This window comes from Pinus tabuliformis, chromosome 4_1 (genome assembly GCF_031772625.1).
Source record: "Pinus tabuliformis cultivar Carrire ecotype Pingquan chromosome 4_1, CPIR1, whole genome shotgun sequence".
Taxonomy (NCBI): Eukaryota; Viridiplantae; Streptophyta; class Pinopsida; order Pinales; family Pinaceae; genus Pinus; species Pinus tabuliformis.
The window spans coordinates 124,550,516-124,569,895 of NC_142303.1; the positions used below are offsets into that span (position 1 = coordinate 124,550,516).

The following is a 19,380-nucleotide window of genomic DNA, read 5'->3' on the forward strand; positions in this document are numbered from 1 at the left end:
TAAATTTATTTAAGGAATGGACAACAACTAGGAGCTCTTTGTCAGTCACAATATAGTTAAATTCAGCCTTGGACATATTTTTGCTGATGAAATAAATGACATAAAGAAACTTGTCATGTATCTGGCCTAAATCTTCTCCTATAGCTTTGTCAGAGGCATTAGCATGGATGTGGAAAGGAAGAGCCCAATTTGGGCCTCAGAGTATGGGTGCAATAGTCAACCCTTCCTTTAGGGTTTTGTAGGGCCTCTTGGCATCTTTCTGACCAGAAAAATTTAGATTCCTTGGCCAATAGTCCAAAAACACGTGAGGCTAGTTTGTTGAAGTCCTTTATGAATCTCCTATAGTATCCAGCTAAGCCCAAGAAACTCTTAACATCGCTTTGCTTCTGAGGAGTAGGGACCTGTTACACAACATTTTGTCATTGTCCCTGTAATCCCCATTCCTCGATCCTGGAGGACCTCTATAGTGAACCCTACATGCTTTTCCATCATGAAGAAACTCCCTTTATGTCCCTCTTCATGAACAAAACATTTCCCTTTTGCATCATTACCCAAGAATCTTCCTGTTATCCTAGTTTACAAGACCAGTGCTAGTGTTCAATTCCTTCCTCGCGCCAATTTGTAGGGTTTAAAACCCAGCCTAGTGTCGTACGGCACAAATGAGCCTTTCCTGAGTTGCGCTAGTCCTCTTTTGGAAAGTTTGTTAAATATGGAGTCGAAGCTTCCAGTTCTAGAAGCTTCGTAATGGAAGTCTAGTAAATGGTTGGATTGGATGGAGCCAAGGAAGTCAGTTTGGGCTCCTTTCCCCTATTAGGATGGAACAAACCAATGAGATAAGCCCTTTCCCATCATAAGAGGAACCATCTCCCCTCCATCAAAGCTATATAAACGCCTCCTTTTCCAAGCTAAACTAGTCTTTTTGGAGCTTGAATGACTAGCAAGATATCTATAGCTTGTAGCTTTCTAGTTTATGTTTGTGGAGGGAGAATAGTGTGTTTGGTTTGGTTTCGAACTAAAGGGAAGAAGCCTTGAAAATTGCATTGTTGGGGCTATCCATGAGATGCTAGCAGAGGTGTGGAAACTTGGATATGTCAGAGGAGACCTGCAACGTCAAGGCTTTGGTTGTAATCTCTTTCTGAACTTATATGAATACAACTATTGATTGATTTCTGACATTAGGTGTTATCTTACATTTGATGGCTTAAGATTCCTTGACCTTTTAAGTAGGCTCAATTCAATTTGTATGTTATCACGTTTGTTGTTGTTGTTTGCTTGCTTGTTTCAGGTATTTGAAAGAAGGAAACAAAAGGTAGATGAAGTAAGGAAGCGGGATCATCACCAAGCATAATAGCGTTCTAAGAGGTAGGCCCTCTTATTTGATTCTAGCCTAAGGAAGTTTTCACTAGATTTTTTGTTTGTGGCTAGACCCGTTCTCTCGAGCTAGAGGAATTGTCTTTGTCCACATCAAGAATTTACCTACACCACAGGACCCTCTTTATGATAGCTATTTTATTTCGGTCCACTTGCAGTCCTTCCTAGGGTATTGAGAGACCTAGAACAGTCCCTACATTCATCAAGAACTCAAACTTCTCAGGACTAACACTTATTTAATACTTGCCCAAGTTAGAGAGATCCTCCAGGAAATCACACCCATAGGGAGTCAAATCATCCATATAGATTTCTACAGAGTCATGGATTAGCTTTGCAAAGATACTCATAACTGCCCTCTAAAAAGTAGCAAGGGAATTACATAATCCAAAAGGAAGGACCCTATAAGAAAAGGTACCCAAAGGACAAGTGAAGGTGGTTTTATCTTGGTCCTATGCGTTGATCTAGATCTGATTGTAACCAATGAATCCATCTAGGAAAGAGAATAACTTCTTTCATGCAAGACCATCCAAGACTTGATCAATGAAAGGTAAAGGGAAATTGTATTTTTTGGTGGCTTTGTTTAACTCTCTGTAGTCCACATAGATCCTCCATTTTCCATTTTCTTTGGGGCTAGAACTAGAGGAGACACCCACTCACTATCTGAGATAGGGTAAATGAACCTTGCATCCAACAACTTTTTCATTTCTTCTTTAAATATATCTTTGAGGGTTGGGTTAATTCTCCTCTGAGGTTGGTGCACTAGCATGCAACCTTCCTTGATGTAAATATGGTGAGTACACACCGAAGGGTGCACTCTCTTCATTTCCTTATAACTCTAGGCAAAGGCATCAAGATGTTCTCTTAGCATGTCACATAACTCCTTTTTCTGATGTGAAAAGTGAGAAATGTTGATTTGCAATGTTTTAGCTGGACAAAATTTGATCATCTTGACATGAGAAGGACTTGATTCATCTAGGCACATATCAGTCCAAGGTTATCTTCAGCTTTCTTTACTAACTCATCAAGACACATGGTGTTGGGGGGATGATTCTGGAGGATTTGATCAATTAGGTTGTCTTCATCGGGTTTCCCCCCTCCTATAGTAGAATCTAGGGTACGGATTGGGTGAGATGTAGCAGAGTAGAATTCATCTTCCTCCTCCTCTTCCGAGCATAAGGGTAAGTCATGCTCTAGAGATGGTTGAGTAGAAGAGTAAAAGACCAATTGTTTGGACAAATGCCCATTTTTAATGGTCATATTCCCAGCCTGTAACTTATGTAAGCACCAGCAGTTCCTAACCATGGCTTTCCAAGGATGAGAGGATAACCATTGAACTTGGTCCTAGGTTGGAGAACTAAGAAGTCATCAGGGTATTCCCAGGAAATAATGGAAACCATCACATCCTCAACAACTCCTTCAGGAGCTACTGTGGATCTATCTGCAAGCTTCAAGATTGTTTTGGTCTTCCTTAATGATCCTTGGAGATTCAGTTTAAGCATAGTATCCTTAGTCATCACATTGATGGCAACTCCAAGATCAATCAAGGTATGGGGGATAATGATACCATCAATGTGCACATCTACCACAAGACATTTAGGGTCTAGATACTTCAGGAAAATCACTCTCCTCAACCTTAAGTTAAACAGTTGTCCAATGACATTAATGGTAGGGGTGTCTTTCTTTCTCCTCCCAGGATGTTTGAAGCATTTCTCCTTGATTAACTTGTTGTAGATGGGGACATCCTTGATAGCATGGAGGAGTGGGATTTTAACACACAAGTTTTTAATTCACCCAAAAGTTCAGCCTCTTCTAGGGTGTGTTGGCTAGGATGGATTAGTCTCTGAGGAAAAGGTGGTGGATTGGCTTGAGGAACACTCTCTCCCCTTTCCTCTTCAAGCTCGTCAGGTGGAGATGGAGGTTGATTATCTGGAAGCACTCTTCCATACCTGAGGTTCATTTCTTGAATTTCCATAGCATAGGCAGGGTAAAATGTCTCTCCACTATAGACCTATTGTGCTTGCTTCTTGTTCGGGTTTGGATTTGGCTAAGCAGACATCTAAGGTTTCTTAGGTGGAGTAGGGTGAAGGAGATGTGGTTGAGATGGAGGTGGAGGCAGTGAGGATGGCTATTGGTTGTATGGGGGCCTCCATCCTTATGATGGTGTATTCCATTGAGGTTGTGGGGGAGCATATGGTTGAAATGATTGATTGGTAGGTTGGGAATGGTATTGAGGTGCAAAAGACCAGGGATAAGGTGTGGACCATGAAGGATGAGAATGAGGACACTAAGTGGGAATGTATGCATTTTGGTTAGGGTTGTAATATGAATAGGATGCTCGTTGCATGCCTTGCTGGTATGGTCGAGGTCCTTGAGGCCTCCTTTGGTTGAAATAGTAGAGTTGTTCAGTCACACCTTCAGTTCCTTCATAAACAACTTTCAATCCAAGTAGAGAAGGGCACTTGTCCGTTGAGTGGTTTCCCTCACAGACCGAGCAGCTCCCTATGAGATTCAATGGACATTCATTTCTAGGGTGCCTCTTGGTGCATCTAGGGAAAAAGACAGCTAAGTCTCTTTCTGCTTCCTCCTACTTCCTCTTGATCTGCATGGTGTCCATTTGTAGAGCAAGGGTATGAAACATTTCACTCTTAAATTATTCCAACATGCTCCCAATTTCACTTTTGATGGATGTGTTGGAGGAGGATGAAATGGCCAAATCTTCACTAGCCCTACCCTTCTTTCTAGCTACCCGAGAATGATTTTTGAAAATTGTCTTGATATCATCATAAGATAACTGGTAGATGTCCCCTCCCGATAGCATGTTTAGGTTTTTTAGGAGATCTTCCATGATCCCTCTAAGAAGGACTAACTTGAGTGAATCAATATCGAGGGTGCATCTGGCCCTTTTGTAGCTGAGTTGGAACCTTTCCTCATAATCTTCCAAATATTAATCATGAACCAATGTCATTCTAAATATTTCCTCTTTGATGTCTTTGGACCTACAATAATCCATGTACTTGTTATTGAAGGCTTGTTTCAATTGAGCCCAGGTAGTGATGTTGTCCCCAGGTAAACCCAGAAACCATCATAAGGTTGCATCCTTAAGGGTGGATGGGAACAACTTCAACTTATAGTCGTCAAAGGTATAATCATAAGTTCTATAGATGACAACAAACTCGAACAAAAATGTATCAGGTTCCTCTAAGGTTAAGCCATGGAAGTGAGGAATGGAATAGGGGCTTATGTTTTTCATCCTAGCATCTCCATTAATTTCTCTGATGGGAAAATCATCCTCAGATTTTTTTCAGCTTCATTTCTGTTTTCAATCCCATTTGTATTTTCAGCCATGGTGTAGGTTGGTGGAATGGTTTCTTCTTCTTCTTCCCCAAAAGGCTCTTCAAATATTTTAGTTTTTCACCTAATGGGTCCTCTAGGTCACATCCATCGAAGAAGAGGGAAGGTTGGTTGTTTGATGGTGTGGGGGTATTTGGAAAAAATAATCTGAAGTTGTCTCTACTCTTGTGAGCCATGAAAGAAATTTGTTTTTTTTTCTTTTAGGGCTTTTCAGAACTATTTGTAAAATGGAAGAAAGCATAAATTAAAACTATCTATTGAATGCAAAACCAAAGGAAATCGGGAATTGCATCTATATATTGAATGTCAAATAGAAAGGAAGGAAGAAATTACATCTAACTAGACACCTCCCCTACACTTTCTTTCACCTTCACTACCTTCATACAAATTTCAGCTAAGTTTCCTGTAATGAACCAGGACATCCTGTAGTAACTATAGGAAATCCTGTAGCAACTACAAGAAACCCTATAGCAGCTTGTTTTAGATTGTTTTGGGCAGAAATGATGATTAGAGCCTAGGGTAGGCCTTCAACTTGACCTCCATAACCTTCAATGCCATTTTGGACTAGTTTTCCCGTACCTTCCTCCTCTGCAAAATATCAACTTGTTTAGCTTAAAATTTACATTTCTAAATTGAAGACTTAGATGAGGCTGGTGGAATGAGTTCCTCCTTGTAGATCAAAAACTCCTGCAACAATACATATTCTTTTCTTCATTCATGCACAACTTTATGTAAATATGGAAAAGATTGAGAAACTAATTTATTGATGGCTAATGGCTTAAATATATGGAATGGAATGCTTTCTAATCTACAGTAAACTCAAGAAACAAAAATGAAAATTTCATGTTCTTTTAAGAAATCGTCAACAATGGTCTACTCAACAAGAAACCCTAAGCTATGTAATAACCAAAAGATAAATTTATTTCTGGGGCTCTGGGAGTGGGGCCCTCAAACCATGATCCATGAGGAGATGAGGATGAGGTCCACTATTACAAGATTTTCTAAAGTCTTTTCTTTCACTACTTCAACACTAATCTACTTCTCCAACTAATGGAAGAAAAACTAACCAATCATTCAAAGACTCATAAATTAAACAAAACAGAGATAACTTCAGTAGCTAATCTATGATTCAAATCTAAGGATACAAATACAAAAATTGAACCTATGCTACTAGGGTTGGGCCCTAAGCCAAGAGCTTCAGCCCTCTAAGTCAACTCAGTTTTGGATCCAAGAAACTCTTTTCATCATCACCAAAATGTCAAAAATAACATGAGAATAACAGTCACAATATCTTAGCTCGAAATTGCCTCTTGGCTACAATAAAATTTCAATCCTAATGAGGCCCTAGGCCTTATTATTTATACAACTGAAGCTATCAATAGCTTCCTTAAAATTAGGGAGGCTTGGCTCCCAAACTCGAGATTGACTTGTCTTGAACGATCACTGGCTTGGCTACCAATGAACTCAGTGGGCTTGGATGCTTGTAACTCTGAGCTGATCAGATCTGGTGGAGGAATATTCGAGTGATTCATGAGTTAAGAAGGGATACCCAATCTCCTAAAATCCCTCTTTCTTGTCTAGTTCGAGTTCCCGCACTTAAATTAGCCCATAACTACTCCAAATCCTACAATTAATGCGCATTAGGTCACATGACATAACATCTCACATTGACCCTTCTCACTAAGAAAAATAGAATAAAATATGTCAATAAATGTGAGAAAAGTTGATTTTAATAAGCTGGAGAGTGGAATTAAGGCCCATATAATTTACCTAATCACTTTTGCAGTTTCAACATGCTTGAGATATGACTTCCCTCTACTGAACACCACATAATATCCATTGTCTTCGAGTACAACTACAAAAACTATAATTTTCTTTAGACCAAGCACAAATATTAAAGTCTTTAGGTGAAGATGGGATCCCGACTCTTAAAGGTGACAATGCCAATCCATTTGTTACTATACCTTCCATCATCTCCAAGATTTATGTGTAATTGTATGTCCTTCTCCTCTAAGCTACTGAAGAACACCTTATTTCCTGTCATATGAAATGAAGCACCAGATTCTAAGTACCATACACTAACTCAAACATTACTTGCCATTTAAGCAATGAGGGTGAAATCCAACTTGAATTCTGATGTGAGATCATCTCATCCTGCTCGTGTTGCAGGCTTCTTACTAGATTTCTTGTGTGGACACTTGGTTGCATAATATCCATACTCATAGTAGTGAAATCAATTAATTTTACTGAAGTCTTTCTTCTTTCCATGGTTCTAGCTATATTATGCCTTGCCTTGGGCCTTCTTTCCTTTGGCTTTCTTTCCTTTTCTAGCTAAAGCAAATTTTTCTTCCTCATCAGTTCTAGATGAGACTCCATCTCTAGTGTTTCTTCTAATCTCCTCCTACACCAAGTCAGACCAAAGTCTCTCCCAATATAGGAGGTTGTCTCTTCCATTAATTGAATCTTGATAGTTGTGTGGGGATTTCGAAAGACCAAGGACTGCTAAGCTCACAAGTTCAAATGGTGGTACAATCTCTCCAACTCCTCCAAGTTCATCTCTCACCTGAGTGAATCTAGATAGGTACTGAACAAAAGTTTCATTTTTATTCATTCGAATTTTCCTGAGCTTATCTTTCAATGCCAGCTTCCTAGCATCACTATTGTTTTCGAATAGCCCTATGAGAGTTTTCCACATTGCATAAGTAGTCTCCTTTCCATGCAAATTCAAAACCATGTGATCTCTGACTCCCACCAGATAATCCTTTTGGATTTAGATGTATCTTTCTTCCACTGAGCCAATTGTTGTGCATCAAATTTTGTTGGTCTTGGAATATTAGTTTGTGTGTATTCTAATATTCCATTGTCATCCAACACAACTTCCATTCTATCTTTCCAAGAACAGAAATTCAAAGTTCCTTCCAATGCATACTCAAGCCTCAATCCATTGAAAGACATTGTTCCTTCACTAAATAAATGCATGCACCACAAACTCTAACATTCGAAATTTATTTGAGATATGATCATGAACCTATTTTCTATGTAGATTTCAATGACTCTTATACCATGTAAAAATAACTCTAAATTTGCAGTTGCTAATGAATTTAGACTGAAATCAATAGACAAAAATTTCTTCTACTAAATTCCGCGGAAGGAAAACTGACAACAAAAACACATGCAATCATTCAATCACAATGCACAAAGTTTTTACTTGGGAACTCAACTGGGAAAAACCTCTCCTTTGTTTTTATTATATCATATGAGAACAATGATCTATTTCAATGACTGCTTCAATGCATGTAGATCAATATGCACTATAGTATTGATCTCCTCCTCAATCTGATTTGGCCAACACTTAGCCAAAATAGGCCTCCTGCTTCCTCCTATTTCCTTGTACAATTCCTGAGGAAATTAACTCACCTACTCCATGCAAACATTATACGCTCACTAGTATACAATGATAATTACAATGTATATTTTCTCTCCAACTTCACTAGGAAATTTCAATTTCATGCATGACTAGGGTTGTTTTTAGTAAATGAACTACTTAACTGAGAGTCAATTGAGTTTACAATTGTTCCACTACTCAACTGGACTCCTAACTGACTCTATTATAGACTAGAGCTCAATTAATTGTCAAACACTACACATAATGCCACTAAATAGCTAGATCTTAGCTACCAACTAGAACACAACTCTACTACTAGCCCACCAACTCGAATTGATTGACTTAGCTGAATGATTTGGCCATGTCAGTCTTGCTAACTACCACCCAACTCATCTTCAAATGAAATTTTTTCTTGCAACAATTTAACACTAAATAAACCTTGTGCAAAATTTATAAATATACTTTCCCTTAACCTTATGAGAACTTGAAATAAACTATATAATTGTTTTTTCCTATTACTAAATTTACTTTTTTTAACAAATTTACATCATCTTTAATAAACTTAACTACTTTTTCTTACACTTTTAAATATTTTCTTTCACATAAATCAATCTAAAATCTTTTAACATATGATATTAGATTTCTGTAATTTACACAATCTTTTTTAAAACATTTGATATGCATTGATTTATACATTGAAATTTGTTAACACTGTAAATTCTGATGTGCTATATATTTTTATGTTTAATAATGTTAACACTGTAAATTCTGATGTGCTATATATTTTTATGTTTAATAATGTATACAAATAGTAGAATTGTGTTAGATTTGTGTCCATTTACCCCAAATTTGTTGGTGCTTTTTACTTCAAACCATAGTTACCAAATTCAGTTGTATCGATGAAATAAATTCGAAAATACGGTAATATGTTTGATTTAGTCGAATTTAGTCGAATTTTTAGTTAAATATGATTCGTAATTCAGTTATTGTAATGCTTTTGGGTATTCACACCGGGACCCACGGTCGAATATTCACATGACTACTCTGTAAAGCACGTGACTACTGTGGAAAGTGCATTCATATGAACTTCCTAGAAATTTATGCAAATCTTCTCTAGAAGGTGACCTAACAAGAACTATAGTCTTTGTAAAGAACAATAGCCTTTGTAAAGAGCTTTGTGGAAAGCCACGGGGTAATGCATCAATTAATCATGTTAGGTATTATATCAATAAATTTGTTTGGCTTTATGTACAAAAGTTAAATATCATGGTTTTATGTAAACTTAATAAATAAATATTTAAATCTTAATTTCTTAATTTAAAAAATAATAATAATAATAATTTGTTTTCTAACGTTTTAATCAGAATGAAAACATAATTAAAAAAATACATAAATTTTATTTTTAATATAAAAATGTGGTTTTCATATAAATATAAAGATATGGCTTTCATAAAACTATTTATTTTGATTTTTCATTACTCTAGTTTGGGAAGGTTTTTATCACTGTATTTTTTCAAAAAATAAATAAAATATATAAATTTAGAAGATAAATATAGAAAAACTTATCAAATTTTAAAAATACAAAATATAATTTAAATAATTATGTCGTAAAACGTTTTTCTCTGAAATCAACTCTCCTCTAAGGTTATGTGTAAATTCGTGGGCCCTTGATTTAGGTGTTAGACGATTAAAATAGTTTGAGCAATCCGATTGATTCGACTGGTATTAAGTTGGTTAGAAATTTAGTTAAAATTTATAAAAATCGCAACCGGCGACACAACAGATTAACCTCGCCCTTTCTCGGCACTATCTAGATCGCCCTTGCTCGGCACTACATGGATCACCCTTGCTGGGTCTTTTGAAGAATATTTTGAAGAGTTTGTTGGTGAAGAATATCTTTCTGTTAATAAAATCTTTGCTGATAGGGTCATGGAGGTCATTAGCCCTGATGAGGATTCTTTGTGGATCCATGATTACCATCTCATGCTTCTTCTGACATTTCTACGAAAGAGGTTCAATAAGATGAAGATAGGCTTCTTCCTTCACATCCCATTTCCCTCCTCTGAGATTTACCACACTCTTTCGGTGCGTGAAGAGATTCTGAGGGTTCTGGTCAATGTTGATCTGATTGGGTTCCATACATTTGATTATGTGAGGCACTTTCTTTCTTGTTGCAGTAAGATGTTGGGATTGGAGTATGAGTCCAAGACAAGGTATATAGGCCTGGAGTATTATGGGCGCACTGTGGGGATCAAGATTTTGCCTGTGGGCATACATATGAGTCAACTTGAGGGTGTATTGAGGCTTGCTAATACCGAGTGGTGGATTAGTGAGTTGAAGGCAAAGTATGTGATCCAAAATGGATCTTGTAGGTTAAGTCGAAATTTTCTTAATGACCAAGATGGTCCCAAGTAGCAATTTGTTATCGACTTGTGCAGAAAATGGGCAGTCCCATATCAACCCGAAAAAAGAAATCAAGTGTCCATCGGTCTGAATACAGTGTTTCTTACAGTTTCTCATTTGGACTTCGAATGATGGAGAAAGCATCTGTCAAAATTGAGGTGTCGTAGCGAGCCTTGTCAGCCATGTGACATTTTGTAGTGCAAGGGGCACAAAACTTCATCTGCTAAATCCTACAAAAGAATGATGGTAAGATGCAGATGTTGATTAGGTGCAATAATGTTAATGATTTCAAAACATTATAATGTGTGAACATTTTTACCTAAGGTACTAAGCTATGGTAGAAATATTTTATAACCGAAGGTGGAAATATTACATGTTCTATGGTCAAGTTTTATAAACTTAAAAAACTATACAATGAAAAGTGGGCGCATGTATAGTAAGTGGACCATGGTGGGCGCATTAAATAACCTAAAGACATAGTTTATGAACTATATGCAAAGTGGATGGCACATTTATCAAATTTGTTTATATAGTTATAAATTACATACATCACGGAGTTATGAACTATATGCATCGTAGGTGCATCAAAACTAAGTTTGGTACCGGAAATGTGAACAAACGTTATGGTTATCGACTATACAAATATTGTTATAATGAACAATTCAACACGGAAATTGGTGGCCAATCAGCATGGAGGCAGTCCAAATATAGCACGGTTCTGCTATGGAGGCATACATGTTATCATCGTCGGGAGATGTACCGAGTCAGCTGCACAAAGGCATTGGAGAGCAGTCCAACGTAACCACCAGGGAATTATAATTGTTCCATGGAGATATGCCACAACATCACCACGGGACTAAAGTGCTAAGCCACCAGAATAGGTATGCCAACAGTTAAGCAGCGCGAAGGTGGCACCGTGGAGCAGTTCGATACTGGCGGAAGGTGGAGATATTCCAGCACCAATTCATCGACGAAGGATTCATCAAGATTGCACCGACATCATGAGATAAGGCAGCAAGATTGCATGCACAGGGATCTGGCCGGATTGGAAGCACCGGAACTTGTGTGACTTCGTCGGAGATAATGCGACGAGGGTTAGTGAAACTGGTGGATGTACCAAGTCTGTTACGCCATAACCGTTGGGAGGTAAGCATCATCGAAGCCACAGGTCAACAGGCAATTTAGTAGCAGCGTGAAGGTGGCACTGTGGAGCAGGTCGAGACCGTCGGAGGTACATCCAGTCAACGTTGTTGAAGGAATGTCAACCGAGCAGCATCTTACCACCGGTCCAATGGAGGGTCTCACCGCAACGCAAAGTTCGTGTTTTACAATTAATGCCATGAGGAGTGACATAATCGTCGGGTATCCGGCCAAGGGAAATGCGCCACAAAATATGACAGTCAGAATCGTTTGAAACTTTGGTTAAATGTGTTGTGCTATGCGCCAAAGTTAGAACATAAATTAATGTTCTATGTTGGTTTTTAGCACCAAACCTTTCATTTAGCCAAACCAATATGCGTTGTTCACATATTTTCTTATCTAGTTATTAAACTATATCCATAATGTATAAGCGCTGAGAGATTTAATCGCACCATGTAACGAATTATTCATCCATCCTATAAATGCTTCGAATGTTTAAAACATAGGACACACTTGTGGAGATCACGTATTCAGTGTGAGAGTTCTTCTTGAAGTTTTTTGGGAAGGCAACAGAGGATGCGGCATACTCAATTTGTTTGCAAGAGTTGAAGTTCAGATTCGAGCATAGAAGGTAGAGAACCATTGTGTCAGATCAAGGTATCGAGAAGCATGAAGTCATGAGGCAATTAGTTTTGGGCTTTCCAGTGTCATACGAAACCAAATGGAGTGATTCAAAAGCCTAGACATGGGTTTCAAGGCACCCAGGAGACACTGACAAGGTCTTTTCGGTGAATGAAGCAGCCAAAATTCTAGATTTCGGTACAGAGACAATCTGAATCCTATGTCAAGTTGAGGGAGGTTTGATTTGTATTCTCATTGCTATTGATATATTCCCATCTTCAGTAGAGGTTTGAGTCTACAATTTAAGACTCTTTTGTTTTGTTGTAATTAAAAAATTCACTAGTAGAATGTCCATGTGAAGTTGCGAGATCTCTCTGTCCAAGAGAATTTCCATTCTAGGGAAATAACCACAATTGTGGCAGAAAATGTAACATACCTCTTATTCATTAACAAATGATGTCCATGTGAAGTTGCAAGAGATCTCTATCCAAGAGCATTTCCATTCTAAGGAAATAGCCGCAACTGTGGCAAAAAATGTAACATATCTCTTATTCACTAAAATACGAGCGGGCTAATCTTTTGTGCAAGGCCCAGAGACGTAGCCCAGGAGGGGTGAACTCCATCATCAGCATCAGTGTTTCTATCATGTTGATTGTGTAACTTTTATTTACAGTTAATTTCACATGTGATGAAGTCATCCATAATGAACAACTAATTAACAAAGTTGCATGAAGCATCATTTAATTATTCTTGCCAAGGAGAGAAAGAATGATCTAATTTTCCGCATTTCAAATCATATTTTGGTATCAGAGTAGGTTCTCATCCAGTGCAAGAATGGAAAAGAGTTCCAAGCAGCTCAAGTGAGAGAACGATGCTTTGCGGCAAATGGTGAAATCTCTGGAGGAAGACAAGCAGAAACTCCAGACAAAGGTTGAAGCTTTGAAAAATGATGCTTTGCGGCGAATGGTGAAATCTCTGGAGGAAGACAAGCAGAAACTCCAGACAGAGATTGAAGTGTTGCAAAAGAGTCGTAGGATAAATAGTCCATCAGTTCACAGTTCATCCACTGAAAGGACAAAGTAAGTCTCACCTCTTCATCTGGATGATGAAGATAGTACATTGTTATCCGCGACTCCAAAAAGTCAGTCGGTAGAAGAATCTATCAGAAGTTTTTCCTCGCCTTATAAGGAAACTTCTTATGCAGCAGCCTCACTCAGAAAGGACTTGGAGAAGAATGAGTCTTCCAGTGAGCAGGAAATTGGGGCATTTGAAAAGCATACCAAAGGAATGGGTAAGAAGCTCATGGAGAAGATGGGTTACCAGGAAGGACAAGGTCTTGGCAAGCAAGGCCAGGGCAGACTTCAACCGATTTCAGTACAGGAGAGGTCAAAGTATGAAGGCTTAGGCTTCGACCAATCGATATGTGACTATTGCGGGAAGAGCGGTCACATTGCAGATCGATGTTGGTCTCTACATCCTAAATTGTTGCCAAAAACGCTGTAGGACCAAAAAGGTAAGCAGCTTAATCAATCAAGCAGTGATTCAGAAAGTGATTCCTCAAGTAAAAACTTAATGTTAAAAGTTATAAAGAGGATTTACCCATGTAAATTTTGTGGTAGTAATTCACATTGTGTAGAAGAATGTCGAAAGCAGAAGGCATTTATAAAAAAGGTGGGTGCAGTAAGGACTAAACCACATACAGATGACACAACATTGCAAGTAAAGAAGTGTCCAAGGAAGATTTTACTGCAGGCAGACAAGGACTCCACAACATATAGACAAAGTACGAGAAAGTCCAATAAAAAGGCAGCTAGCACAAACTCCAAAGAATGAGTTTGTCGACATTGCAAGTTGAAAGGGCATTCGATGAGCAAATGTCTGATGCTACCTCGAGAGATAACATCAACATCAATAGAGTAAAAGCACCTAGAGCTAAGGAATGCAAGTCTCCAGATTTGAACTAGACAGATTTCATGCTTTATGTAAAAAGTGTCTGTAAAATTTTCAGTAGACCTAGTCGAGTCTGTAACTAGGATCTAGATGTTGTTTGTATCTAATGCATTTTTACTCATGTTGGTAATAAAACTTTTGGAGGTCCAAACTTTCTTTATGTTGGAAGGTGTGATCCAAAATGGATCTTGTAAGTTAAGTCGAAATTTTCTTAACGACCAAGAGGGTCCCATGTAGCAATTTGTTATTGACTTGTGTAGAAATGGGCAGTCCCAGATCAACCCGAAAATAAAAATCAAGTGTCCATCTCTCTGAATCCAATGTTTCTTACAGTTTCTCATTTGGAATTCGAATGATGGAGAAATCATCTGTCAAAGTTGAGGTGTCGTAGTGGGCCTTGTCAGCCATGTGACATTTTGCAATGCAGGGGACACAAAACTTCATCTCCTAAATCCTGAAAAAGAACGATGGTAAGATGCAGATGTTGATTAGGTGCAATAATGTTAATGATTTCAAAACATTATAATGTGTGCATATTTTTAGCTAAGGTACTAAATTATGGTAGCAATATTTCATAACCGAAGGTGGAAATATTACATGTACTATGGTCAAGTTTTATAAACTTAAAAAACTATACAATGCAAAGTGGGTGCATGTATAGTAAGTGGACCATGGTGGGCGCATTAAACGACCTAAAGACATAGTTTATGAACAATATGCAAAGTGTATGGCACATTTTTCAAATTTGTTTATATAGTTATAATCTACCTACATCACGGAGTTATGAACTATATGCATGGTAGCTGCATCAAAACTAAGTTTGGTAGCGGAAATGTGAACAAACGTTATGGTAATTGACTATAAAAAATTGTTACAACAAACAATTCAATGTGGAAGTTTGTGGTCCAATCAGCGCGGAGGTAGTCCAAATATAGCACGGTTCCACCACGGAGGCATACATGATATCACCTTCGGGAGGTGTACTGAGTCAGCTACACGAAGGCATTGGAGAGCAGTCCAACATAACCACCAGGGAATTACGACTGTGCCATGGAGATATGCCACAGCATCACTGCTGTACTAACATGCTAAGCCACCAGAATAAGTATGCCAACAGTTAAGCAGCTCGGAGGTGGAATTGTGGCATAGTTCGAGACCGGCGAAAGGTGGAGATATTCTAGCACCAATTCATCGACGGAGGATTCATGATATTGCACCGACATCGTGAGATAAGGCAGCAAGATTGCATGCACATGGATCTGGTCAGATTAGAAGCATTAGAACTTGTGTGACTGCGGCAGAGATAATGCAATGAGGAATAGCGAAACCGCCGGATGTACCAAGTCTGCTACGCCATCACCGTCGGGAGGTAAGCACCATCGAAGCCATAGGTTAACAGGCAGTTTAGTAGCAGCGCAGAGGTGGCACCGTGGAGCAGGTCGAGACCACCGGAGGTACATCCAGTTAGCGTCTTTGAAGGAATGTCAACCAAGCAGCATCTTACCACCGTTCCAATGGAGGGTCTCACCGCAACGCGAAGTTGGTTTTTTACAACTAATGCCACAAGGAGTGACATAACTGTCGAGTATCCCCATGGCCACAAAATATGACAGTCAGAATCGTTTGAAACTTTGGTTAAATGTGTTGTGTTATGCGCCAAAGTTAGAACATAAACTAATGTTCTATGGTGTTTGTTAGCACCGAACCTTTCATTCAGCCAAACCAATATGTGTTGTTCACATATTTTGTTATATAGTTATTAAACTATATCCATAATTTATAAGCATCGAAAGATCTAATTGCACCATGTAATGAATTATTCATCCATCCTATAAATGCTTCAAATGTTTAAAACATAGGACACACTTGTAGAGATCACATATTCAGTGTGAGAGTTCTTCTTGAAACTTTTCGGGAGGCAATAGAGGATGCAGCATACTTAATTCGATTACAAGAGTTGAAGTTCAGATTTGAGCGCAGAAGGTAGAGAAACATTGTGCCAGATCAAGGCATCGAGAAGCATGAAGTCATGAGCCAGTCAGTTTTGGGCTTTCCGGTGTCATACGGAAACCAAATGGAGTGATTCAAAAGCCTAGACAGGGGTTTCAAGGCGCTCCGGAGACACTGACAGGGTCCTTTCAGTGAATGAAGCAGCTGAAATTCTAGATTTTAGTATAGAGACAATCTGACTCCTATGTCAAGTTGAGGGAGGTTTAATTTGTATTCTCATTTTTGTTGATATATTCCCATTTTCAGTAGAGGTTTGATTTTGTAATTTAAGACTCTTTTGTTTTACTGTAATTGAAAAATTCACTGGTACAATGTCCATGTGAAGTTGTGAGAACTCTCTGTCCAAGAGCATTTCCATTCTAGGGAAATAGCTGCAACTGTGGCAGCAAATGTAGCATACCTCTTATTCACTGAAATATGAGCGGCCTAGCCTTTTGCGCAGGGCCCGAAGACATAGCCTAGGAGGGGTGAACTCTATCATCAACATCAATGTTTTGTTGATTACATAACTTTCGTTTAAAGTTCTTTATAGTTAATGTCACATGTGGTGAAGTCATCCATAATGAACAACTAATTAACAAAGTTGCATGAAGCATCATTTAATTATTCTTGCCAAGGAGAGAAGGAACAATCTAATTTTCCACATTTCAGATCAGTATGAGGGCAAGATTATGCTTCTTGGGGTTGACATGGAAATTTTCAAGGGCATAGGGTTGAAACTTCTGGCAGTGGAACAACTTTTGTATGAGCACCCAGAATTGGTTGGTAAATTGGTCATGGTGCAAATTCTCAACCCTGCACGTGGGTGATGTAGGGATGTTTTGGAGGTCCAGGAGGAGATATTTGTCACCTCAGAAAGGATAAACGATTCATTTGGAACTTAAAGATATCAAGCTTTTGAATTGGTGTAGAGACATGTTCCATTGTATGAAAGGGTTGCATATTACACAATTGCATAATGTTGCATTGTATCTGTATTCTGGGATGGTATGAATTTGATCCCATATGAATACATTGTTGGCAGGAAAGGTATTACAGAACTAGATGTCAGATTTGGGATCACATTTGATAACCCTAAAGAAAGTATGTTTCTAGTGTCTGAGTTTATTAGATGCCCCCCCCTAAGTGGAGCTATTCAAAACTTGATAACCCTAAAGAAAGTATGTTGGAATCACATTTGATAACCCTAAAGAAAGTATGTTGCTAGTGTCTGAGTTTATTAGATGCCCCCCCCCTAAGTGGAGCTATTCAAAACTTGGGAACTCCAACCCCCTTGCTATAGGTAATATTTTGCTTCCTCTCTCAAATTGAGTAAATATTACTCTTGAAACCATTGCCTGTCCTTCTTTAGCCCTACTCTAAGTAATCTTCCATTGTGTATTTTCACAATTTAATTTGGCTCCAAAAATATGAGTTGGTGGGAAGCAGGCTGGAGCATAAGGACAAGTAGCGTACATGCCTGATTCCTGTCAAGCTATTGTAAATGGAGTTGATTGATACTACTTATTAATGACACACAGTTTCTCAAGCAGTTGTTGTTGTGGGAAAGGGGATTCAACTCCCTTTCTTCTATGTTTTATTTCAGGCATAAGAATCCATGAAGGATTATATAAGTTCATTAAATCCACAAATTGTTGCCTTTGATTCTGTCTTCGAGTTGAAAAACAAAGGGAGAGAGATTTGTAAAAGATTTGTTTTGAGGATGACAAGAAATAGTCGTTGTAGAAATTGAATGTGACCTTTCTTTGAAATCATTATTTTTAAAGGTAAACACCCTAAATTCTTTACTGTTATTATGCCATATGGTGACAATATGCCCCTTTTTTTTCAGTGCAATCCATGGCAACATGATTTTCCTCATATTATTGCCCATGTCCAATGCATTTCTCTGATGATGTTAACCAGAAGGTTGTTGGTGACTTTTAGTGGGGATCGATGTTGTTATTTTCTCTTATAAAGATAGCAAAATATGTCTATTTTACCAGATTTTGTATAAATTATTTTCTTCATTTTCCTTTGTTTGGTTTTCTTGCCAAAAATTGTTTAGTTTGGAGAGATGAACACCATGAAGATCAAGGATGACAAGGTGATCACAAGGTTTAGTTTATTTGAAACAAAACCATCTATTACAGTGTTTGTATTATCTAATGTAAAATAGTTTTGTTATAACAGTGTTTGTAATTGTACACGTGAAATGATCAGAGATGGGGAAACTGTAGTTATAAAAAAGTAGAGTCGTACATGACATAAAGTTGGAGATTATTGGGGCTTATACAATGCTTTTGTGTCTTTATGGTTGTAGATCCTTGGAACTCCAACTAGTGAGGAAGTCAAATGTATGAATCCTAATTATAATGAGTTTGGGTTTCCACAAATTAAGGCTCGCCCTTGGCATAAGATTCATTCACTTGTCTTCATTTTCATTAAATATTTCATAACTTCCCTTTTCTTAGTAAGTTTACAAATTGATAGACTTGTTTTCTCAGATTTTCCACAAACGCACACCTCTAAAAGTTGTAGATCTAGTTTCCAGACTTCTTCAGTACTCCCCAAACCTTCGTGGCACTGCGGTAAGTAATGAGATTTTATAACATGGATTTAAGTTTTTATTTTGTACCATCTTTCATATTATTTTGTTTTCCATGTTTCTTTAATGAGACATGGAAATTCAATTACTCTGTTGCAGCTTGAATCTTGTATAAACCCTTTCTTCGATGAGCTTCGAGATCCCAATGCTCGCTTGCCCAATGGCCGCCCTCTACCCCTTCTATTCATCTTCAAATCACAGGGTAAGAACATGATGCTTTTATTGTTTTTGGCTTGATGTTGGTTTTTCCATGATTGTCTTATCAATAGTATTGTTTTTATTAAATTATGCTAGAACTCTCTTGCATAAATTAAGGGAGCTACTCCTGAGATTCTTCAAACGTTGATTCCTAAGCATGCAAGAAAGCAATGCTCGCACCTCAACCCATTTTCGGCTAATTTGGCATAAATCGATGGCCTCATGCAGATTTCTGATTGCTAATAGTGCGTTCTTTTTTGGAATATGGAACATAAAGAATATATACTTGAGGAAATTTCAGGCCACTCTATCGAGCATTTTACCAAATTTGTACCAAAAGAAAGTGTAGCATGTTGATCATTCT

General features: G+C 38.0%; 1 protein-coding gene across 1 annotated transcript; it reads left to right on the forward strand.

Moving 5' to 3' along the window:
• Positions 1-13,156: 13,156 nt before the first annotated feature.
• LOC149174509 (shaggy-related protein kinase epsilon-like) lies at positions 13,157-19,226 on the forward strand. Its single transcript, XM_089420873.1, has 6 exons — positions 13,157-13,350; positions 18,404-18,446; positions 18,534-18,641; positions 18,718-18,801; positions 18,918-19,020; positions 19,126-19,226. The coding sequence occupies exons 1-6, from the start codon at positions 13,157-13,159 to the stop codon at positions 19,224-19,226; spliced, it is 633 nt and encodes a 210-aa protein (XP_089276999.1).
• Positions 19,227-19,380: the final 154 nt, after the last annotated feature.

Bases quoted from the DNA above. Each gene is read 5' to 3' on its own strand.
- LOC149174509 (XM_089420873.1), top strand. From the start codon at position 13,157: ATGGTGAAATCTCTGGAGGAAGACAAGCAGAAACTCCAGACAAAGGTT. The intron at 18,447-18,533 runs GTAGTTATAAAA...TTATGGTTGTAG, and splicing joins TGATCAGAGATGGGGAAACT to ATCCTTGGAACTCCAACTAG. The intron at 18,802-18,917 runs GTAAGTAATGAG...ACTCTGTTGCAG, and splicing joins CAAACCTTCGTGGCACTGCG to CTTGAATCTTGTATAAACCC.